Genomic DNA, 25,239 nt, shown 5'->3' on the forward strand with positions numbered 1-25,239 from the left:
ATTAGCCCCATTTTCAGCAGCACACAAATATCAATGCCAACATTATCAAGGGTAACAGAAGTAGACTCTTGATAACCGGATCACACCAAACGCAAAATACATGCAGAATTTTGCAGATGTCGTCACTGAAGAAGATCCTATTGGATTCATAGCCTTGTCCACTTCTCCTCAAGAGAAAGTGTGGAAATGCTCGTTTACTATGTTGTGTGGAAAGCAAGAAGTTGCTGAAGGAAAGCTTGTATGCGACCATGAAGTCCTTGTTGATGGAGGCTGTACATTGGGAGTTCAAGGCAGAGTCTTGCTCCTGTTCCCCCTTCGTCCATAGAAGCAAATGATACAAATCATTTATATGGAAGGAAGAAAGGGATGTTTTTCAGGCCAAGTTTAAAAACACCTGGTGGCTGGGACAAGAGGCAGGCATTGCTCCAGTTCAACTCTGATACTACGGTATATCCCATTTACTTAGTTCCATTGAATTTCAGCGGGAGGCACTGAGAACAGAACCTGCTCCTATAAGCATATTCTTATCCTCAGATTCTAGAACCAAAGTATGATGAGCCCAGGCTGCTAGGCCCTGGTGAATTGCTTACATTTTTTTTTTTACACTGCTAATGAAATAGCCTAACCCATATTCTCCATACAGTATTCCAAATGGAAGAACTCAATGTTTTAAAATCTATCGTCTAGCCTTATGAGAATTTCCTTCCTGTCATTAACTGGGAATAACTTGTGCACATTTTCAATGCAAACGTATACAGATGGATTTCAACGCAATACTGAAATCTTTGGCCTATGACTTTACATCAGCAACCTATGCAGTCTTCTGTGCAGTTTGAGAGCTTACAAAAAAAAAGCAGGCTTCACCTGCAGATAAGCCTTGAGAGGCAGCAGGTCCTATTCTCCCATCACAATTTGCCTGCCTCCAAGTGCAAGCTGGAGGGCTTAGTTCCAGTCAGTCAGACAGGCAATATCTAAAGTAAACAAGATTTTTCATGCCTACTTGCTGGTGCATTCCTAAGAGTGCTCTCCTAGCTTAAGAAAAGCAGCAAGTTTATCACCTCTACAAGAGCCAGATGTCAGGCAATTAGAACTCAGATCACACGTTTAGAGAAAAGATGATTGGAAGAAAATGCGGTGTTGAGTTTTAGAGATTCTTGTATTGTAATCTTTTGGAATTTTCATCTACAGTATTATCCTAGCCAGGAATGCATGTATTCTGCACCCAAAAGTGTAAAAAACCTAGGGGCCCACTGGGGAAAGGTTCCCCCCCCCAAATTATCTGTATTTCAAAATTATGCAAACTCAATTATATTTCTAGGTTTCATTTCTTTCCTTCTTTTAGTAAACTGCCCTGTGTATAAAATTTAAGGGCAACAAACATACAGTACTTATTAAAATATTAAAAGCTGCTTAATTTGTTCATCTTTTTCACAATCCATAGTTTATATCTCAATGGTCTTTTTTAAAAAAGAAACAACCCCCCCCCAAAAAAAACCAATGCTAGAAGGAAGGGAAGTGTGTAACAGCATCTTTTTTAATAAAGGGATGGGGAGGGGAGTTCAGAAATAACAAGCCAATTAGCTCAATGTCCATTCCAGGTCAATTGGTTGAAAGCATTACTGTATTAAAGACAAAATTAGAAAGCATCTACAACAGGAACACAGGTGTAGCCAAGGGAAGGGCAGCTTCCCCCCACAAATCAATAAAAATACATAGCAAACTGAGGTTCTCTCCCCCCCAACAAAAGGTCTGCCCCCCCCAACAAAAATCCTGGCTACAGGACTGTGAAACGAGTTGTAGTCCAAAAACATCTGGAAGCACTGGGAAGGCAACAGTAGTCCAATTTGGATGCAACCAGGGCATATTAATTAAGTTCTAAGTATTAGCAGATGGCAAGATAAAATATATTGACAAAAGGCTCCTGGGAGGCTGCATCCCCTGCCTCCAAGAAATATAATCACAGCTGTCCTTGCATCCATTGGTCAGAGGAGGAGAGGGACTGCCAGCTACCTAGAAATGTAGAGTACTTTGTCAGATCAGTAATACTGCTTATATTTGTTGTTGTTGTCATTTAGTCATTTCCGACTCTTTGTGACTTATATTAAGAACTTTAAAATATAAACCTTAGTGTTTGTAAAAACAATGGATCCCAGAGCAGACCCCATGAAGCACAATTAGCTTTTTGGGTAGGGAAGAATCTTATCTGGAGATGTTAAATAGGCTTGCAATTCTGCTCAGTGTCAATATGGATTTCTTTTTTTCAAAGTGCTTTTTCCTTTTTCTCTTGATGGTGATACCATTTAAGAGATTATACCTCAAACATTTGTTGTAGTTCTTTGTCAAGTTGATGGGTTTTTTGTACTATGCTTTTCAAAAATCAAATAAAAATATCAGATAATCTTTGCCTGAAGATTTACAGTCCTGTTCTTTAATCTCTATACAGTGCTTGTTATATTTTAAACACTTGGAAAGCGATAAATAGTTCAAATTGAATTTTATTTAATTCCACCACTCATTATTGGCAATACCATTTGAGATTTTAGTGCAAGAGTAATCAGATCACGCCGCGATGCGGGTGGTGCTGTGGGTTAAACCACAGAGCCTAGGGCTTGCCGATCAGAAGGTCAGCGGTTTGAATCCCCATAACGGGGTGAGCTTCTGTTGCTTGGTCCCTGCTCCTACCAACCTAGCAGTTCGAAAACACGTCAAAGTGTTTCCGTATGCTGCTCTGGTTCGCCAGAAGCGGCTTTGTCATGCTGGCCACATGACCTGGAAGCTGTACGCTGGCTCCCTCGGCCAATAACGCGAGATGAGTGCCACAACCCCAGAGTCTGTCACGACTGAACCTAATGGTCAGGGGTCCCCTTACCTTTTTAATCAAATCACAGAAACACACAGCAGCAGGCACTAGTAACATGGAAAAGGAAGTATTTATAAATCTTTTTAATATCATAGGTAAGTCACTTCCCCCCCTCCCTGAAAACAGACTACTAACAATATGATAAGCTATTTCAAGTGGCAAGTTATTTGAGGGTGCATGTTTTTTCCCCACAGCCTGCAGATTACATCTATTACGTTTTCCCCAAAGATAAGAGGAAGAGCTAATCAGCAATTACAAACAACAAATGCCAGACACAAAGGCTCCAGAACCCCTCGGAGCGGCACCTACGGTACCACTGCATCCTTAAGGACTGCTTCAGCAGCAATTCACACCTAAGATGCAATAAAGTACATAAGCAATAGCATTCCAACCCCAACATTTAGGGACAAATGTGTAGCTCTATGGAAAAAGTATCAACAGGGGGCTCATTCCCATGCTCAAGTGTGGGCACTGAAGTTAACTTTAAAAAATGTTGTCTGTCTGAAATTGGTATACAGAAAGTTAAGCAATCAAGAGTTAACTGTCCCTTAAAAAAGAAAATACATCAAAATAATAGAAACTGAACAGAAATAACCAAACCAAGCTGAATTCCTTTCAGGAGATTCCCTTTACAATATTCTTGTAAATACCAAGCAAGAGGCAATTTTACAGCTTGAACTACTGTACAAATTTTAAAGGTTTTTAAAGTCTAGTTGCCGCATTCTGGATTAGTTGTAGTTTCCGGGTAACCTTCAAAGGTAGCCCCACACAGAGCGCATTGCAGTAGTCCAAGCGAGAGATAACTAGAGCATGCACCACTCTGGAGAGACAGTCAGTGGGCAGGTAGGGACTCAGCCTGCGTACCAGATGGAGCTGATAAACAGCTGTCTTGGACACAGAGTTGACCTGTGCCTCCATGGACAGCTGTGAGTCTAAGATGACTCCCAGGCTGCGCACCTGGTCTTTCAAGGGCACAGTTACCCCATTCAGGACCAGGGAGTCCTCCACACCTGCCTGCCTCCTGTCCCCCTAAAACAGTATTAGTCTTGTCAGGCTTGTCAGGGAGTCTTCTCTTGTCATGAGGTGGCCAAAGTATTCGAGCCTCAGCTTCAGGATCTGTCCTTCCAGTGAGCACTCAGGGCTGATTTCCTTCAGAATGGATAGGTTTGATCTTCTTGCAGTCCATGGGACTCTCAAGAGTCTCCTCCAGCACCATAATTCAAAAGCATCAATTCTTCGGCGATCAGCCTTCTTTATGGTCCAGCTCTCACTTCCATACATCACTACTGGGAAAATCATAGCTTTAACTATACGGACCTTTGTCGGCAAGGTGATGTCTCTGCTTTTTAAGATGCTGTCTAGGTTTATCATTGCTTTTCTCCCAAGAAGCAGGTGTCTTTTAATTTCGTGACTGCTGTCACCATCTGCAGTGATCAAGGAGCCCAAGAAAGTAAAATCTCTCACTGCCTCCATTTCTTCCCCTTCTATTTGCCAGGAGGTGATGGGACCAGTGCCCATGGTCTTGGTTTTTTTTGATGTTGAGCTTCAGACCATATTTTGCGCTCTCCTCTTTCACCCCCATTAAAAGGTTCTTTAATTCCTCATCACTTTCTGCCATCAAGGTTGTGTCATCTGCATATCTGAGGTTGTTGATATTTCTTCCGGCAATCTTAATTCCGGCTTGGGATTCATCTAGTCCAGCCTTTCGCATGATGAATTCTGCAAATAAGTTAAATAAGTAGGGAGACAATATACAACCTTGTCATCACTTTCTGCCATCAAGGTTGTGTCATCTGCATATCTGAGGTTGTTGATATTTCTTCCGGCAATCTTAATTCCGGCTTGGGATTCATCTAGTCCAGCCTTTCGCATGATGAATTCTGCAAATAAGTTAAATAAGTAGGGAGACAATATACAACCTTGTCGTACTCCTTTCCCAATTTTGAACCAATCAGTTGTTCCATATCCAGTTCTAACTGTAGCTTCTTGTCCCACATAGAGATTTCTCAGGAGACAGATGAGGTGATCAGGCACTCCCATTTCTTTAAGAACTTGCCATAGTTTGCTGTGGTCGACACAGTCAAAGGCCTTTGCATAGTCAATGAAGCAGAAGTAGATGTTTTTCTGGAACTCTCTAGCTTTCTCCATAATCCAGCGCATGTTTGCTATTTGGTCTCTGGTTCCTCTGCCCTTTCGAAATCCAGCTTGCACTTCTGGGAGTTCTCGGTCCACATACTGCCTAAGCCTGCCTTGTAGAATTTTAAGCATAACCTTGCTAGCGTGTGAAATGAGCGCAATTGTGCGGTAGTTGGAGCATTCTTTGGCACTGCCCTTCTTTGGAATTGGGATGTAGACTGATCTTCTCCAATCCTCTGGCCATTGCTGAGTTTTCCAAACTTGCTGGCATATTGGGTGTAGCACCTTAACAGCATCATCTTTTAAAATTTTAAATAGTTCAGCTGGAATATCATCACTTCCACTGGCCTTGTTATTAGCAATGCTTTCTAAGGCCCATTTGACTTCACTCTCCAAGATGTCTGGCTCAAGGTCAGCAACCACACTACCTGGGGTGTATGAGACCTCCATATCTTTCTGGTATAATTCCTCTGTGTATTCTTGCCACCTCTTCTTGATGTCTTCTGCTTCTGTTAGGTCCTTACCACTTTTGTCCTTGATTATGGTAATCTTTGTACGAAATGTTCCTTTCATATCTCCAATTTTCTTGAACAGATCTCTGGTTTTCCCCATTCTATTGTTTTCCTCTATTTCTTTGCATTGCTTGTTTAAGAAGGCCCTTTACCTTTATCTATCATTAAGTGCAAGCAAGAGATCTGGAATCACTGAAAATCAGCTACTCTTTATCTCCATCTGCTACCAACGTTTTCTGGACTTAAGGGGCCACTGGGTCTTTAAAATCAAATGTGGACAAGTCACATTTAATTATCACAGAACTGCTAAGAAACACAGGACTATCAGAACTGCTAAGAAACACAGGACACTGGGCCGAGTGATAAAGGGCTGGGATAGACACCCAGGACAGTGCTGAAGCACTGAAGGAAGGAAACAAGGGAGACAGAGGGGCAGATGCTGCTTCATTTTGGCTGCTTGTAGAGGGCCCAAACAGTACCTGTCCAAGGTGAGCAGATAAGTGGCAGATACTGGGGTTTCAACATCTTCAGAAACGTATTTCTAGTTTAATAGTGTATAGCACAGTGCTCTCACATTAAGACCATCGTTTTTATCTTAGTAAAGGTTTGTTTGTTACATTTCAGGTAGCCTGAATTTCAAACTCTTTCATTCATTAACTGCAGTTACTCCAAGGAAGCCAAATGTGGAGAGAAATCAGTGTTTTATATATGAAGTGCAACAGAAATACAGTATTATGTGCCAAATACAAACAGCTATATGATGCTACTAAGTCGCCTGTTCCAGTTCCAGCTACCATCATGCTACACTTAATGCGAAATGTAGGGCTTTAATTGGATGGTTGGCATCTGTCTTGTCTTGGGAGCCAATAGAAATGCCTAATTAGGGCAACCTTTGGAATGTTCAAAGGTCCTTGAGTTACTATTGATAAGACAAAAGGACATCATAAAAAATTAAGAATGCATAGAACAGAATTTTTGTTTCTCCCAGCATTCAAATCATACCTCATTGGGGAGAAGGGTTTAAACCCCATGGTTTTTCATAGTCTTTTATTTGTTCGATGGTACAATATAGCAAAAACTAAATCTGGACCTCTTGCTCTCTGCCTATAACCAGAAGGCTCTCTCAGCACCAACATTCTCCCTTATTATTACTGTTTCGGATTGGAGAATTAGTGTGGTTAAACATACCTGAACTCATATTTAATAACAGTAAAAAATGACAGCAGACAACAGCTCCAGATGGTTTGCTTGTTGCAAATTTGAAAATTATTTGAGTTTAAGCCTATGAGAAGTACATGTACCACAATTCATTGTGATGTCTGAAAGGAGCCAGTTTCCACATCATTAAGTGGGAAAGGGGAAGAACCATATTCTTTTGAGCAACAATACACCTCATCAAACAGCAACACTTTTCAGGTCACTTGGCGTTAAATTTTTTAGTAATAATTCACATGACAAAACCATAACTGCAGCAATATTCACTCTCAAGAGGATAATTTAATGCAATGGCCAATGGAGCAGATTTTGCTTCAGGTGGGAAAGTTCAGATCTTAGAGAGCCTGCTTAAAGGAGAAGAAACCTTCAAATTAACAGTTTAACATAGGCTGGGATTTTAAAACCTTACACATGTGCTTTATCTATAAGGATGCTAAAAAAGCACACACCTGTCGCCAGAGTTCCTTTCTTGAAAAGCCAAAGCAAGTCAGATACTTTCCTGAGAAGGCTATCAGTACATGGGAGCATCGCCAAAGAAGATAATGTTTAGGAGGAAGGGGCATTCTTAAGGGGCTGCTCACTTCCTTTAATTCTTCTTGGGCCCAGTTAAGGTATTTTTATTCTGTATTTTGACCATTTGTATACCACTTAATCACCATAGTCTCTACGTTAGACCATGTAACTGGCTTGTTACCCATTGTTCTGAGAATATCTAGCAATCACAGCAGATATCTAGCAGCAGATACAAGTGCTTGTTGTGGCTACAGGGCTGGCTAGTGCTAGCAGGCCATGTTTTCAAGTAGAGGAATTTGGTGGAAATGCAAGTTTCAAAAAGGCTGCCACTAAGCGTGAATATTTTAGTTACATAATTAACATTGCATGATCACAGTCCTTGTAGACTAGGAGACATTTTGCATTTCTTCTACAATGCTATTTATGCAATTTCCACTGCAAGACTAAAAAGGAGTGCATTTTAAAACAAGACAATAAACAAAGGTACTGTATTAGCTTTATATCCTTTTGGTCAGATCAATTTTTGAAGGCATGTACATGTTTTAAAGGTTTTTGTATTACAGCATTCAAACTCATAGAATAGACATCTTTAATTTGAAGCTTGAGCTAGTTCTATTATTTATACATACCACTTCATAATTTATCCCCTATTTTGACCTCCCTTCCCCTTTCCCCATTCAAAACTGTTTTCTTAATCATGTAGCTTTTCAATGAAAGTCTCACTTGCTTGTCAGGCATCTTAAGCAAAATAAAATAAGGTATTCAAGAAGTGAGGCATCTGACCTAGTATGCGGCTATAGAAAGATTTGTTTGATGCCAGGCCTACTTTGCCATCTTACTGCACAAAACAACTGAAAATATGGTGAAAATCCCATAAGAGAAGGCTTAGAGAGTTTTCACAATATAAATGTCTCTCACTGAGTAATTAAGGCACTGAGTAATTTATTTGATCAATAAAGGCACTCCTAAAATTCTGAAGGCAAACATAGCTGAAAAGAGTTAAACAATTATTTTAAGCACAAATATTTCCATTTTAAAAGACAGTATATTTCTACAGCACATAACATTCTCTTTGCTTTATTTAACAGCTGTCCTGTGGTTGCCAACCTAAACATCACTTTTGTCTTTAATGCAGTCATTGAAGAAAGACTGGCTTTTCATGAGAGGCAGAAGCGGAAATGACTAGGTAATCCCTAGAATTTTACCAAGTGGATGCCTTATTCCCAATGGAACAACTGTGCAAGGCAACGCTTTCAAGCTATGCGGATCATACCAGTTTAGTCAGTTTCCAACAACAGCAGAACTTCAAGGACAGGCTCATTAAATTGTAATCTGTATATCCCAATTGAATAGCTCCCCATTTACATTCTGCCAGATAAGAGTTTTTAAAGGCTGTGACTGCTCTGCTATTAATCTTAAAGCTTTAAGTAGTTATCTACCGTGTTTCTCATATTATAAGTCATGTCTTATATTAATTTTTTCCTGAAAAAAACACAGCATGGCTTATTTTCAAGGGATGTCTTAATTAAAAATTAAAAAATAAGTACCGGTACCGGTATCTGTACAGACCACAGACCTGCTCCCACCGGGTCTTCACGCGCGGCAGGCAGAGGCTGCAGCCGGGTCCTGGGGCTGCGTGCGCGGCAGGCAGAGGCTGCAGCCGGGTCCTGGGGCTGCGCACGCGGCAGGCAGAGGCTGCAGCCGGGTCCCGGGTGTCCGCGCGCAAAGGCTACAGCCGTGTTCTGGGGCTGCACGCGCTGCGCGCTGAGGCTGCAGCCAGGTCTCGGGGGTTAACGCGGCAGCAGCAACCCTTCTTTGCCACAGACCTTATTCCACCACCCGGTACGGCTTATTTTCGAGGTATACCTTATATTTTTCCACCTCAGGAAAATCCTGCCATGCCTTATTTTGTAGGGATGCCTTAAAATATGAGAAACACGGTAATACCAATAACCAAATCCCATAATAAAAAGATTCTTCATTTTATATTTAGTTCTTCTACCAGGATACTGAACACAAATCTCTCTTCTAAGATGGCCTAGAGCAGGCTTCCTCAAACTTGGCCATCCAGGTATTTTTGGCCTACAACTCCCATGATCCCTAGCTAGCAGCAGTCTCAAAATATCTGGAGGGCCAAGTTTGAGGGAGCCTGGCCTAGAGAGGCAAACCATCAATGAGGCACTGCACAAGAGAAAATGCTGGCCTCCCATTTAAGCGCATCTTCAGATATCAGGTACTACCAAGACAATATTAAATACTTTAAGTGGCCATGTTTATGGAAACTTTCAGCAAATCAGAAAAATCTAACATGACCGCTTAAGCCTCCTGCAGAGCACATCAAGGCCTTGAGGTCCAGTTAATCATTTATGATATTAGTGTGTCACATTAATATAACTTTAGAAACCTATGACAATGTAACACATGCCAGACATTACACAACAGGTCAAGGGTAGTGAAGTTACATGCCAAATCTGCAAGTGGGTGATGTCAATGAAGAAAAGGAGGAGGATGAGCAACATGGAACACAAGCATACTTGCAATAGAGCTGGTCTCAAGCAACCCAATTTGACAGGAAACTGCACTGTTTAGAATTCACACAGCACTGCGAAAGACTCTCTCTCTCTCTCTCTCTATATATATAGTCAGCACAAAGCACTGAGGTAGTGCAAGACATTACAGTAGATCAGTAATCAAGATCCCATGATGATTTACTCTGGTTTGCTTGCAGTGGAAGTACCATATATACTTGAGGAGAAGCCTACTTTTTCAGCACCAAAAATGTGCTGAAAAAGCCACCCTCTGCTTATATTTGAGTGAGGCGGGCGGCGGTGGAGAAAGACACAGGACCGGGGGTTTGGAGAAGCACTCCGAACCCCTGTCCTATGCCTGCTCTGTGCGAGGTGGCGGGGAGGGAGAAGCGGCAAGGAAGGGATCCTTCCTTGCTGCTTCTCCCGCCACCGATAGCTTATACTCGAGTCAATAAGTTTTCCCAGGTTTTTTTGAGGTAAAATTAGGTGCCTCGGCTTATATTCAGGTTGACTTATACTCGAGTATATACGGCAACTTCTCTCTCACTGCTTTGACTTACAGTGGGAGCCATGCAAGAACTACCAGTCCAAGGAGCTATCAAGCAACTACCAATCTAGGGAAAATATAGTTACAGATAACTGGACTTGCCCCACTGGCCTGTAAGGAGTCATATCCCTGCAGTATGATCATCTGGAGGAAGACTAATATCCTTGAGCTTTGGTGGCTTTTCTACTTCCAAACAAGCGTGACATATGGTAATAACTCAAAGCTACAGTCTTTGTCCCTAAAGTGAATTAGCTTTATATTTGTGTGCAAAACTGAGGACAGTCTGCTACAGTCTCATAAAAGCCGCAAGGTTTTTATGGGGAAATCTCTAGCTCATTTTAAACAAAGCTACGTAGTTCCTGCTTTTAAAGTCTCACAGCTCATGCATCCCCAAAGAGCCAATGGTTAACAACATAATGACTTTCACTGCAATATCAAACTAATGGACACATTAACTATGGCAGGCCATTCCTACTGACATCTGATTACCACCCATAGCTGCGCATGCAGTATGATTTACTTGCTAGTAAATCAAGTAGGCTATAATCATAGTTCCACACTGAACACACTTCTGGGTGCAAAGAACTGTCCCCTCTCTGCCTGCAGTAATTGGGAGGAGGCTGCACTACAAGTACTAGACCACAAACACCAAGTAATGGTACCAGCAGGCAAAGCAAATGGCCAAAACTAAGTACAGTGGTACAACTGAGGCGTGCTTTCCCTAATGAGACCTCCCGCCACCGGTGCCCTTCCACCGTTCGGATTCCGTTCTTAGACCGAGGTAAGGTTCTTAAACCAAGACACCATTTCCAGAGTTTGTAAACCAAATCGTTCTTAAACCGGACTGTACTTAAACCAAGGTACCACTGTGGAGCTACATCAGCTAACAAGAAGCATGCACAGGACGGAGAATGAACTGAGCGAGAAAGCTGGAAGTTCAAATGTCACATCAGCCATACACTTACTAGGTGATCTTAAGCAAGAACAATGCCCTGCTTGATAAATCTCTGTAAATCTGTTTGATGCTAATTTACAAATCAGGATTAGAGGCAGCACTTTAGCTAGTTTCACAGTTTTGGCTTCACAGGAAACTATGCTTTAACAAACATGAATTCACCAGGAACACAAGGAGGTTAGGGAAGAGAAGTGCTAAAGGTGGCTTTGTTGCAACTCCAATAAACCATGATTTGTTGAATGAGCAGCACTGTCCCTAAACTGAGCCACTGATGCTTAGCCTCAGCCATTTGCAGTACATTAACATTAGCAGCCTACCTTATCCGTTTGTTAAACCACTGAGCCTAGGGCTTGCTGATCAGAAGGTCGGCGGTTCGAAACCCTGTGACGGGGTGAGCTCCCGTTGCTTGGTCCCAGCTCCTGCCAACCTAGCAGTTCGAAAGCACGTCAAAGTGCAAGTAGATAAATAGGAACCGCTACAGCGGGAAGGTAAACGGCGTTTCCATGTGCTGCTCTGGTTTGCCAGAAGTGGCTTTGTCATGCTGGCCACATGACCTGGAAACTATACGCCGGCTCCCTCGGCCAATAATGCGAGATGAGCGCGCAACCCCAGAGTCGGTCACGACTGGACCTAATGGTCAGGGGTCCCTTTACCTTTACCTTTAACATTAGCAGCCTACCTTATCCGTTTGTTATAAGGATTACCAAGGAGGTGTTTGAAGTGCTTTGAATGTTTAAATAGTGTTTTCTCCAAGTAGCACTGTAATTAGCACAAGACACAGCTGCATAAACAGTACCAATTTTAGAATGCTCTCACCATGTTACACATATTTTATACAGTGGTACCTCTACTTACGAATAACTCTACTTACAAATGTTTCTACTTACGAATGGAGCTCCGTCCGCCATCTTGGATGCGGTTTAGATAGGATTTTTTCTACTTACGATTTTTTTCTCCCAATGCATTCCTATGGGATTCGACTTACAAAATTTTTCTACTTACAAATGCGCGTTTGGAACGCATTAAATTTGTAAGTAGAGGTACCACTGTAGCTGAGACTAAAGCTGGGGCAGCAGAATCCAGCCTTGGATTGTGGGGATCCTCCCCCTTTCCAGCCTCACTATTCACGATCTGTCTGGACATGATTCCACTGCCTCTATGCAGCATGCACCGCCTAGAACTCTGTAACTGGATTTCTTTAACTCAAGTTCACAAAAGAACAATTCACAGAAGAAAGGCCACGGTAGGTAGAACTACAGACAAGGTGGTCTTCCAAGTCTTCCTGAATGCGCAGAATATCAGCCCTCTTTGCACCCAAGAGGTCAGAATTTGAAACTTTGAGAAACTTGTACAACAGAGGAGATAAAAAACAGGCTTTTAAAAATGAATTCCACATACCCATGACCTTAATAATCCTGGGCACAACTATGTCTAAAAACTGACACTTCTTAAATAAGGGACTTCCCAATTCTACAGCTACCCTCCTTTATAAAAATTCACTAGTAACTACACTCAACCGGCAAATCAGTTCTGTTGTCAGATCATACAGATCCATGTAGTGATTTTTTCAACCAATGTGAATAACTTCCTAGGAAGATCAGCGGTGTGCTTCCCAGTGGCTAAGGGTGGAAAGGGAAGAGAATGGTACATATAGGTAAGGATTGAGACTGTAGACTGGGAAAGGCTATGTTCATCAATCCAAGGAAAGCAGCTGTAGCTGAAAGGGAGAATGATTCCACACCATTCTTTGGGGGTTTGGAAGCTTTTGTATGGGACAATTGTAATATGGTAATCAGTTGAAGAGGCATTGGAGCCAAGATTCTTTTCTTCACCAAGGGTGAGAAGTTAAGAGATCCATGAACTGCAACTAATCAGAAACAAGGCACATAAGGGAACTATATGATGCTAATTAAGGTTGTATCTATGAAGCTGTTTTAACAGAAGTTACATCAGCAAGATGCTAGAAGAAGATAGTTGATAGGAGATTGCAGAATAAGAGCGAGTCAACATTTCTGGAAACCCCTCTCCAATTTATATGTACATTATTATTTGACTTCTTTTTTAAAGCAGTCAGTCTCATGTGTGGAGAAGTGATTGGTTGTGACAGTTTCTCTGTTCACTGAACATACCTGTACCAACAGTAAAAAGGCAAGAACCCATTGAACACCCATATACATATCACAAACACACCATGTTCACATTGTAAGCCTACTTCAAATCAGCAGATTGTTTTGCCACTTAGGCATGCTTGCTCAAAAGGGAGGATTATCTAATCTGTAATAATCCTGTTCAACAATCCACAAGCATTTAGGTATTTTCTGATAGCTAAAGAATAGCAGTTTAACACAGCAGGATACAGTTTCAGATCTTTGGATTATACAAATGTTATTAGACTAATGCAAGATGCAGCTGAGTTGCCTAACCCAAAAACTCGAAATGCACAGAAAAAGGCCAACAGCTCAGTTACAGACCTTTATAGACAGAAGATTCCAAGTGCAATTCCCAACATCTCCAGGTTAGAAGGATCATGTGCAACAAGGGTGAGAAAGAACACTGCCAAATGTTTGTATGGTGTATGTTCTCTGCCGATGTCGATGGATTCTGTTGAGGTTTAGTCTCACTATGGAACGGTAAATCACAAAGGACTATCAACAGTATCACTTCTGGGTGCCCTCTCGAGTGCTGTGGAGCCCAGCATGCCCCTGGTTCTCTAAGGAGCTCTAGGCAATGAAACAAGCCAGACTACTATTAGAGCACAAAAGGCATTAAGACTCAATGTGCGACTGACCCAATGTGTTCAGAATGCATAATTTTACCTACCTAGCAGTAAAGGCAGAGAAGGACTACTTTACTGTCTCTATTGCCTCCTGAAATAGCCCGTCAGCAGAGCTATCCCGAGTGGTGCAGGGCTCGCTGACATCTACCCCTGTGAATGGTTAATTGCCTACTGAGACAATTTTGCTAGGTACTTTGAGGATGAAATTGCTCACCTCCATGCCAGCTTGAATACTGTCAGCTTTTCTATGTGGCCTGAGGACTTGCAGCTGTCCTGCCCACATCCTATCATTTCAATATTTGCCTGTCACGGCTTACTCAAGTCATAGGGGGCAATGGCTGAGCAGGTGTGTGGGAATGGTTAATGCATTTTTATGGAGTGGAGGGCTGCTCACCACTTTTGAGGTGGTGATGCATACAGTCCTGTAAAAAAAGTTTGCACAGTAACAGCTTGACCAACTGTGATTCATGGCCTTAACTCCTCTAATGGGCTCTTTGTATGGCTACCCTTAGGACTGGTTTGGAAGCTGTAGCTGGTACAGAATGCAGCAGCCCAAGATACTGAGTGGAGTTTCAGTTGTGCTGGGTTTTTTTTTCTTTCTGCCAAAGTTGCTGAGCTTTTTTTAAAAAAAAAAGTTTTGAAAATTGGCAAAGGTGGCATGTATGGCAACCCTGCTTGTGCTGATATTACTTGTGTTGAAGGAACTGCATGTGCTGCCTGTCAGGTACTGAGTCATATCCAGGTTCTTGTTATTAAGTGCTCAGGTCCTTGGAGAGTTCTTGTTGGCTGCACCACTTCATCTTGGGGCAATGCAGAAACTGGCCTTCTCCACGGTAGCACCTATACTTTGGAATACTCTGCCCCCATTTACAGTGGTACCTCTACTTACGAATTTAATGCGTTCCGAATGCACATTCGTAAGTCGGAAAAAAAATGTAAGTCGAATCCCATAGGAATGCATTGGGAGAATGCAACCCTATCTAAAAATTCGTAAGTAGAAAAAATCCACATCCAAGATGGCGGATGGAGCTCCATTCGTAAGTAGAAACATTCGTAAGTAGGTACCACTGTTACGAGAGGCAGTAGAATGCTTCCAACATTTATTGATAACCTCTCTCTGCTCAGGCACTTCCCAATCATTAATACTGGATATTACAGCCTGGAATTTTTTACCATTATATACAGAGAAAGGGTCTGAATATATGTTTTAATGCTGTAATGTGCTCTAAGGTTTGTTTTTAATAGAAAGTTCTCTAGAAATATTTTAAAATAAGTAAGATACATATGAAATATTGGGTAAATGCAAAACACATACAGTCCTCTAGCCATAGCTGCCCAAATCCTAAACAATTTACAATTATACAAAAGATATAGTCTCACTCATCTACATATTCCGAGATAGCAATATGTGATCTAGAAAAAAAGTTGGAATAAATGATCCTCAGGGTCCTTTTCAACTCTATGATTCTTTAAATTACCATCCTTGAACAAGAGTCCTGAAGTTCCAGTTTGAGTACAGTTCCTTTAAAATGTTTTCATATGAACAAAAGAGGCTTTATGACAGTACCATAAACACGGATTAATGTAGTCACTCATGCTAACTGGAAGCAATGTGCTAGGAGAAGGTAGATAAGAGGTGATGACACAGAAAATGATTCAATGCAAGTGACTCGCACACTCATGAGCATGATCAAAGTCTGAATGGTGTAAGTCAATGGGATTCTTTGCCTTGACTGAGGCAACCCTTAGACATTTGATGCTTTCAGCTTTCCTTAGATCTAAGGGTGGGTTTTAATGGGGTTGCACAAACCAATTCTAGGAAAACAAAAATCCAAGTTTTTAAAATGTGAAAGCTAAAACTCAAATAGTAAAACAAAGCTTAGAATGAGTTACCCGAGAAAAATCTAAAGGAACTAAACAGACAAAGGAGGAATGATTTATTTATTTACTTACTTATTTGCCACCCATCTGACTGGGCTACTCCAGCCACTCTGGGCAGTTATCAAAGAAGAATGAGAGCAGTTTTAAATGGGCCTCTTCCATGTCATTTAACCATTGGTGCCTATTTGTAATGTCCCCAATCTGATATGCTGTTACTGGCATACAGAACTATGAAACGTGTGGCCTGGATATCTGCTCCCCATCAAAGTGGGCTTGCACACTGTCCCTTCAACTTCTGATTTTGCAGCAAACTCTACAGCAAGCAGTTACAACATCTGAACCAGCAAATTCTGGTTTGCTGCAAAATAAGCACATGAGCCCAAATCTTGCTCCTGTAGCGCCAAGACATAGAATCACACAATTGTATAGATGGAAAGGACTATGAGACTCATCTAGTCCAATCCCCTGCAATACAGGAATCTTTTGCCCAACATGGGACACAAACAACCAAACAAGAGTTGGGAGTCATCTTAGAAGATCTATCAGATATGCTGGAGTCAAAGCATTTTAAATGCTTGTGGGATGCTCTCCCCAGAGAGGCTCCCTCAGTGCCTTTGTCACATATCTTTAAGAACCAGTCAAAATAATCCCCTAATTAGCCTTTGGCTAATTAAACAATCAATGTCCTTTTAAACTGAGGGTAGGGATTTTTAAAAAAAATTCCAGGCCCAATAAAGCTTATGCCATACCATTCTCAAATTACTTAAATGGGCAGTGAGTCATTGGTGTGTGTGTGTGTGTGTGTGTGTGTGTGTGTGTGTGTTTTAAAGGTCGCATAAAGCGAAAATATTCTTGATAGCTTGTGGAAACACCCCCATAAGATATCTTTGGGAGCAAATCAACCCCTTTATGCCCCCAAATCCAGCAGAAGATGAAGGCTGCACATCTGCAGTAGCCTCATGATGCAATAAAACTTCAGGAGGAGACTGCATCCTGCTGACAACCACCAAGGGCTGGATGTTAAGATGAAAGGAAGCAAGCAGCCTGCTACTTGCTTCCTTTCCAGTCTGGGCCAAAAGTGGAAGAAGGAAAGCTGTTTTGAGTCTTCCAAGGGCATTTTATTGTATTTTCTGCTGCAATAGATAGACACCAGTAGACTTTCTTCTTGTTTTCTCTTGCAGATTACCATAGATTTCCAACAGAATTCTCATGATCTAAACACTAACCAATTAACTCACCAGGGAAGACTATTCCAATCTACTGGATTAAAGTGGGAAACAAACAGCAAGCACACCCTTTTCAACAATTCCTGCAGTACAGGAGCTGTTGGTTTTGCAATATCATCTACAGATCTCAGCTGCCTCATTGACCTTTGAGCAACTACATCACCGGAAAGGATTGAAACTTTCACAGTTTATACCTGTAACCTGACTTCCAAGCAAATGTTGGCAGTGACCATGGTATTGGGAGCTTGAAATCCAGGTTAGAGGGTTTCCTTTTTTCCAGTCACCCCACCACCTCCTGGTATTCACATCTGCAAAGATTCCATGTGGAAGTGGATAGAGTAAGTCAACAGTCCTTCCCATTCTCCTCCCCACATAGGCAGGATGAATAGTTTCAACTTATTTTTTTAACCAAAGATTGCTAATGTACCCAATTGTTCTTTTAAAAACTATTCATTAGTAATTAGATTCTTTCCCCAGAGAGCTAACTTTTAAACTTATTATTTGCAGTTGGTAAAGCAAAAAGGCCTCGTGTTATTTTAAGCATTTATATCCTGTCTTTATATTTAAAATTTTCCTTGGAGGCTACATCTAGTTAGTCTCAAGACTGAATCTGCCCATTGCATCAAGAATAAGACACAAGCAATTTTATATACTGTAGTGTATTAAAGATTATACACTGGCAGTCAGTCTCAAACTGCTATCATAACCTGAACAACAATAGTAGCTGGACTGGGCTGACAAACTGAAAAATCATTAACACTGCATTATTAAAGTAATTTATATAAATTATATACCACCTTTCATTTCAAGGGGAAAAAATACCAGTTCGGACATCATTAGTCTTAAGCATACAGTATTCATAAGTGTTGATATAGCAAAAACGTTAAGAAAAGGAATGCAACAATGTGGTTTAATCAGAAGCTATAGCTTAAGAAATAACCACAGTCCAAGCAGATATAGACTGGAAGATGGAAAAGCCACAATATTATTTAGAGCAGATTCAACTTGCATCTCCAACTAGAACACACTTCTATTTTTGAAGCATATGTAAAAATAGAATTCCTGCAGAACATCCAATCTCAGGCAGCATCCTTGATCACAGGGTATCTCTGTGCAAGCATTTGGGGCTTTAACAAACTTAATTAAGAATCAGAAACATATAGTTAAAGAGAAGATTTATGCAGCCTGCACAAGAGGCCAGATCAGAGCCTTGGCATACTGATTTACAGTAAATTCTATTAACCTGTCAGACGCTTAAGAAAATGGCAAACAGACCAGGTGTAGCAGGAGCAGACAGCTTCTATCTGACAATGCAAAATTAACTAAAGCATGAAATGGAAACCATTTCTTTCTGTTTTTAATAGAAAAAAACCCTGACAGATGCTTATCATGGCTAATATTCACTTACAAACCAAACGAGAACCTACTGAATTGTATGCCACTGATTACCAGTAGAAAGGGATTCACAGTGAGGGTTATTACCCTGCTTGTGAGCATCTTGGATGCATCTAGCTGACCAGTTAGAAAGATGATTCTAGACTAAATCTTCTAAAGCCTGCAAAGTAGTTGGATTACGTCATCTGCTTGCATACTTTTATACAGCATCTTATACAGACTATACAAGCCATATGGAAGTTCTTACCATCTCAACATGTAATTTTGCTACATAAATAATGAACTAAAGAAAGGTTAAATAGCAAATTTACAGCTTCCATTAATCAAAGCTATTCCATTTTTCTACATAAAATCCAATCAACGCAGCACAGAAGCATGAGTAACATAACCAGGGTGAAGAAGTGGTTAGCACATTAAACTCAGACCCAGAGGACCTGGATTCTAATTGCCCCCTTAGCCACAAAGCTCACTGGGTGACCTTGGTTTGGTGTTGCTCTCTCAGCCTAATCAAAGTCACAAGGTTGTTAGGACTGAGAGTGTGTGTATACTCTCTCTCTCTATGTATATATATATGTTATAAGAACAAAATTAAAACAACAGAAGATACTGTACACCTTACATTGCTTTACAAAACATATCCATCACTTCAGAGCTGAACCAATTTCATTGGAAATTTCACAAACATTGTTTTCAGCCTACGCAGAGATGTTCAATATCCAGGTCAGCCATATTTATACCACCTTGGGGATCAACATATCAATTTACATGAAATATACCATACGTTTTTGGTGTGAGAAGAATTCTACTAAGTTGGTGGTAAAAGGTAAAGGTAAAGGGGCCCCTGACCATCAGGTGCAGTTGTGTCCAACTCTGGGGTTGCGGCACTCATCTTGCTCTATAGGCCAAGGGAGCCTGTGTTTGTCCGCAGACAGCTTCCGGGTCATGTGGCCAGCATGACAAAGCTGCTTCTGGCAAACCAGAGCAGCACACAGAAACACCGTTTACCTTCCCGCCAGAGCGGTCCCTATTTATCTACTTGCACTTTGATGTGCTTTCGAACTGCTAGGTTGGCAGGAGCTGGGACCGAGCAACTGGAGCTCACCCCGTTGCGGGGATTCGAACCGCCGACCTTCTGATCAGCAAGCCCTAGACTCTGTGGATTAACCCACAGTGCCACCTGGGTCCCAAGGTGGTGGAGAAACTAGTAAAAGAAAATTATTCCAGAGATGCCAACCCCAAAGGCTTTATTCAGATTTATGCATCACATTATCAAACAGCCATATCCAAAAGGTCCGAGGCCAGCACTTTGCCTTCTTTTTATCAATAGTTTCTTGGCACAAACAACCATCTTTAAATACTAGCAAAAAGCTCCTTGAATGCTCAGACCTATGTGAACTTTAGCATGGGCATGCTATTGACCCCAAATGCACCTCTATACAGAAACATTAAAAAAACACCCTCAAATATGGATTAATTTCCTTTCCATAATTTCTGAAGCAGAAGACAGATGCAAAGATTACAAGGGCAACAAAAGGGAATAATTTTCTGTTATTATTTAATGTTTTGAATAACAAATATATTTAAAAATTGGAATCACCCTCTCATCACCAACAGTGGTTACAAGTACTCATTCCACTGACAGTGCAATCCTATAATGCCTATTCTGAAGTTTGTTGGCATCCATCTGTCTCGAAAGACAATGGAAGAGTGTGCCTTTGGCTTCCAGGATAAAGTCAAACCACAGGAAAGTTACAGCGCCTGCTGTGGCTGTAGAGATCGATTCAGGAGAGACATGTTTTATTGCCCCACTGAAGTCAAGGACTTACTCCCTGGTGAATGTGCACAGTATTGCAATCTCTTTGATGGGAAACCAGTATTGCAGATCCAGATAATGGCCAATGAAAGTGTTTGAACATAAAAAGGTGCTTTATATTGACATCAGGCCGCTTTTCATTTGATCCAGTTTAATTTGCTGATAGCAGCGCTCCATGGTGTACTGCTATTATCTAGATATGCCATGTCTTAACTGTGGTCCCTGTCTTCTGGACTAAAATAACCAACTGCAAATTGTTGTAGGAAACCAAAGCCTAGTCTCCTAAGAAGCAACTGGCATGTAAATAAAGGTAGAGTAGGTGAAAAGATGAAAGGTTTACTATGTTAAATGTCTAGACTACAATAATTGAATTAAGGTTGTTTTTCTGTGAGGAAACCACATTTAATTGTGAAAACATGTATTAAGCAGAATTGCCAGTCTTCTCACCTCGTTCCACACCCAGTAAAGCCACAGAAACTAAGAATGCATCAATCAGCAAGGTTGTGGGTTTCTTTAAAAATAAAAAGCTTAATATACTATTATCTAAATCTTCTATTCTACTTGAAGCTTTTCTCTTTCCCCAACACCACTATATTTTTCTTCCACTAAATGGAATGTGTACCGTACGAGGACCAAACCACTCTTTCAAGCCCACATCCCGAAAATCATGAATTGCTTGTTCCAAAAAATTATCTGGTCAGCGATTAAGCAGTGGGAAACGTCTCAATTCTTACAGAAGCTTACAAAAGTCAATCGCCTAGTATTGAATTCAATTCTTAGAATATTGTCAAAGGATCAGGGTTGTCATTGAGGAAAAAAATAGCGGTCCAAAAAGCAATTTGCACACAAGCCTTAATGAACAGGAATTCCTACCATCCTTACTCCTTTATCAGATTCAGGACCTCACATAAGACTTGATAGCGGTTACACACACCAGATACACACACAGCTGGGGGGGGGCTTTTTAGCATCAAAGTTCAAAATGAATTATCTCATGCCTAGGAACAGCTGAAATATTGGAGATTTACATAGGGTACTATTATTTTTTGCATTTCTGTTATCTATTTTGCATTTCTGTTATCTATTCCTGGCAGGGAAAGGGATGGAGAGATATACAAAGAATATGAGGAACCCGGTGTAACCAGGGAGAGAGAACATTTTAATGGGCTCTGGTTTCTTCTACATTGGAATGGAGGGGGAGGATTTGGGTGGCCCTGTTCCTTCCTAGAGGTTGAGAAACAGCAAGGCTCCCCTTTAGTGACCCTTTTCTTCGGCAGAATACGGAGAGGAAAAAGGAGAAAATCAAGATCTCAACAACAACAACAACAACAACCAGGAGTGGCAGCAGAGAAGGAGGTGCTTCATAACAGAGACACAGAAAAAGACAAGTGTCACCCATTCTGTAAGCACCTGGCTAAGCTAGAGCGAGCACCAGACAGGCTCTCCAAGCTTCAGGACCGGAGAGATGCCTACATGGGTTGAATGACTCCCTCCATCTGCACCAAAGCCATTTCCCTCACCACAACAGGAAGAAGGTGGGAGCAGGGATTTGGGCTGCTGGCTTGAGGGCCTCGATCAGAGGGAGGGAAGGTTGGTTAGGAATATGCAAGCAACGTGGAAGCAGAGGGGGAAGCAGGCTATTTCTGGGGAGGGGGGTGTTGTTTTTTGGAGGGGGGTGTTGGCCCCCAAGGGATTCAAGATGCTGGGGGGGGGGAAGAGATATTCCCTCCCTCTCTTTCCCTTTCCATCCACCCCACCCAGAATATAGGGCCAAAATCGGTGCCGTCAAAATCCCGAGGGAGGAAAATATCCCCTTTTCCAGCCGCACCCACGATGAAGGCGGCACAGGAAAGGAGGAGGACGGCGGCGGCGGGGAGCGATCCGAGGTCTCCGCCTGAGCCTGGATCGGGTCCAGCAGGACCGGCCGGGGAGGGAGGGAGGGGGGAAATAATGCGGCGCGGTGTTGCGGGGTGGGGTGAAACAGGACGCAGTCAGGTAGGAGATTTGGGGGGGGGCTGTTAGGTGGGGGGGGTCTCCTCACCGTCGATCACCCACCGCCCACCCCGGCACCGGGCTAGGATCCGGGCCTGACTCACCGCTCTGCTCCCCGAGGAAGACCAGCTTGAATTTCCGCAGAGGGTTGCCGAAGTCTCCGCCCGCCGACATGATGAGGAAGAGGAGGAGGAGGAGGAGGAAGGTGGGAAAGCTGGAAGAGGAGGAGGAAGGAGGAGCCGCCGCCCGTCCTCGGGCTCACCTCGCTCGGCTCCCTCGGGGGCGGAGAAGGGGCGAGGGGGCTGGAAGGGGTGAGGGGACGGGGGAGGGAAGGGAGGCCGCCGGTGCTTCTCGCTCCCCTCGCTCGCTCTTTCCTCCGCGGCGGGTCTTTCCTCCTCCTTCTCCCCTCACGGAAAGAGAGAAAGCGGGTCCTGGCAACGGCAGCAGCGGGGAAGGGAGCGGTCGGCGGGGCTCGGTTCTCTCTTCTCCGGCGACGGGCGGCCGTCAGTCACTCAGCCAGCGAGGCAGCCACGACGCAACGTCGCCCTCTGAGGCAACCCCGGCCCCGCCTGCGGCCTTGCCTCTCCTCCCTCAGGCTCGGCGGCGCCGCCTCTCCTCCAGCTCCCTCCCCTCAGCTTGTTATTCGCTTCGCAAGGGAGCGAGCCCGAGCGGGGGGAGGGGGGCGAAGAGCGAGCCTGAAGGCCAATCAGAGGGCAGGGAGGGGAGACACGTCCCGCCCCTCTCCGGCGCCTGACGGACGGACAGGGAAGGGGGAGGGCGAAGAGCGAGACGGAAGACCAATCAGGGGGCAGGGAGAGGAGGCATGTCCCGCCCCTCGCGGACCTGCGGAGGGAGGGAAGGAGGCGCGTACCCGACGCGCCTGTCACTCATACCGCTAGAACAGCCTAGTCGCCACTAGGCAGCTGCGGCGGCGACGGCGCTCGAGACGAGCCCCTGCGCATGCGCGCAAAACGAGAAAGAGGGCGTGGCCCGCACGGAGCAGCGGGGTGGGGCTTGAGGTTGGTGGTGGCCGCGGCTGCAGGGTTCTTGCCTTGTTGCGCATGCGCCGCCCCGGCCAATGTTGATTGGTTAAGGTACCCTCCCCCTTGGGGAGGCGGGGTTTTCCCTCTTCTTTTATATTTCGTCCTCGTGTGACATTTATTCTGAATACCCCATGGTGCGTGCAATGCAGGGAATAGCTTTTTTCTCTTGGAGTTGCACCTTGGAGTGTACGTGGGAAGTCATTTGTTTCCTTTTTCCATTTTTTTGCAATAGAGTTTGTGAGGTGCTCTGCCTTTGGCTGCAATCCGTATCCTACTTACCTGTAAGCAACCCCCCCCCCCTTGACTTAGAATTAATAGAATTGCAGAGTTTGAAAGGAGCCTGTAATGCAGGAATATGCAACTGTCCCATACGGGGATCAAACTTGCAACCTTGGCGTTATCAGCACCATAACCAACTGATATTATTACTAAAATTTGCATTTAGCTCTGGCCTTTGAGGTAATGTAGTGGACAGATTGCTCTGCATGTTAGTCTGGGCCTCAAATAACCTAGGAATATTACAGAACAAATTGCCATCTCGCAACCTAATCAACCTCAAAATGCACGTCCTTGAGCTCCTTGAAGGAAAGGTGGGATACAAATGTGATAAATATTTTAAGAACTAAAAATCCTAGTGTTGATTCAGTGCTGAAGAAGTTACACAGAGTGAAGGTTCAATAAGGCTTGCTTCAGAGTAGGCATGGCTATAACAGATTGCGCTGCAAGTCTGGTTATTGAACTTTTCTGATTTTATGTTGAGAGGCAAGTGGCAAAAAAAGGCCTTCATACCTTCATACACACACTGATGTAGGGGTGCAGGTGGCGCTACGGTCTAAACTACTGAGCCTCGAGCTTGCCAATCGGGAGGTCAGTGGTTCAAATCCCCACAATGGGGTGAGGTCCGGCTGCTCTGTCCCAGCTCCTGCCAACCTAGCAGTCTGAAAGCACACTAGTGCAAGTAGATAAATAGCTGGCAGGAAAGTAAACGGATGCTTCCGTCACGGTGTTCTGTTGCTCCAGAAGCAGTTTAGTCATACTGGCCACATGGCCCAGAAAGCTGTCTGCGGACAAAACACCAGCTCCCTTGGCCTGAAGCAGTGGTCCTCGTTATTATTATCAATTATTTATACCCCACCCAGATGGGTTTCCCCAGCCACTGGGCAGCTCCAACAATATTAAAAGCACAATAAAGCATTACCTTTACCTTACCACACTGATGTCGGGGCTCTTCCAAGGGAAACCCTCTGAACTATCCTAATGACATCAGAAGGAAAATAATTCGTTTTTCCAGGGCAATTGCATTCCAACACTTTGGATAAGCAAGTGTTGTTATATGTAGTGGGAAGGGGCTCCCAACATCCAGTCTTGGGTAAAAAGTAGATGTTGTTCGTGTATTAATCCCAGCCAACAGTTAATTGAAATCTAAATCCAGAATACATTGCCTCACCGGATCTATGACTTTATTTTCTCTAATAGATTCCCCATTGTTTAACAATAGCAACAACACTATTTTCTCCACCTAAATTCAGCTGCTCAGATGAAGAAAGCTAAACAGGAGTAGACTTAGACGTGATAGGATTGTCAGATCAGTCCAGTTTTATAATGGAATAAATATCATTCCTTAGACTTAGAAATTGCTCAGAGGCATCCTGCCTTTTCTACCTGGTTCTGGTTGGTAGATCTTGGGGTCCTGGTTAAAAACAACCTCTAGTTCAGGCATCCCCAAACTTCGGCCCTCCAGATGTTTTGGATTACAATTCCCATCTTCCCCGACCACTGGTCCTGCTAGCTAGGGATCATGGGAGTTGTAGGCCGAAACATCTGCAGGGCTGCAGTTTGGGGGTGCC

At 43.0% G+C, this 25,239-nt stretch overlaps 1 protein-coding gene across 2 annotated transcripts in view; it reads right to left on the reverse strand.

Moving 5' to 3' along the window:
* The window catches only part of RAB6A (RAB6A, member RAS oncogene family), a 48,068-nt gene extending 25,148 nt beyond the window's left edge, over positions 1 to 22,920 (reverse strand). For both annotated transcript variants that reach the window (XM_088668880.1, XM_088668881.1), the window contains exon 1: positions 22,454 to 22,920. In XM_088668880.1, the coding sequence (XP_088525006.1) occupies positions 22,454 to 22,523 (70 nt within the window). In that variant the 5' untranslated portion in view covers positions 22,524 to 22,920. The remainder of the gene's footprint in view (positions 1 to 22,453) is intronic.
* Between the last annotated feature and the right edge of the window lie 2,319 nt (positions 22,921 to 25,239).

The sequence above is a fragment of the Zootoca vivipara genome, chromosome 4, assembly GCF_965207765.1.
Source record: "Zootoca vivipara chromosome 4, rZooViv2.hap1.1, whole genome shotgun sequence".
Lineage (NCBI taxonomy): Eukaryota > Metazoa > Chordata > Lepidosauria > Squamata > Lacertidae > Zootoca > Zootoca vivipara.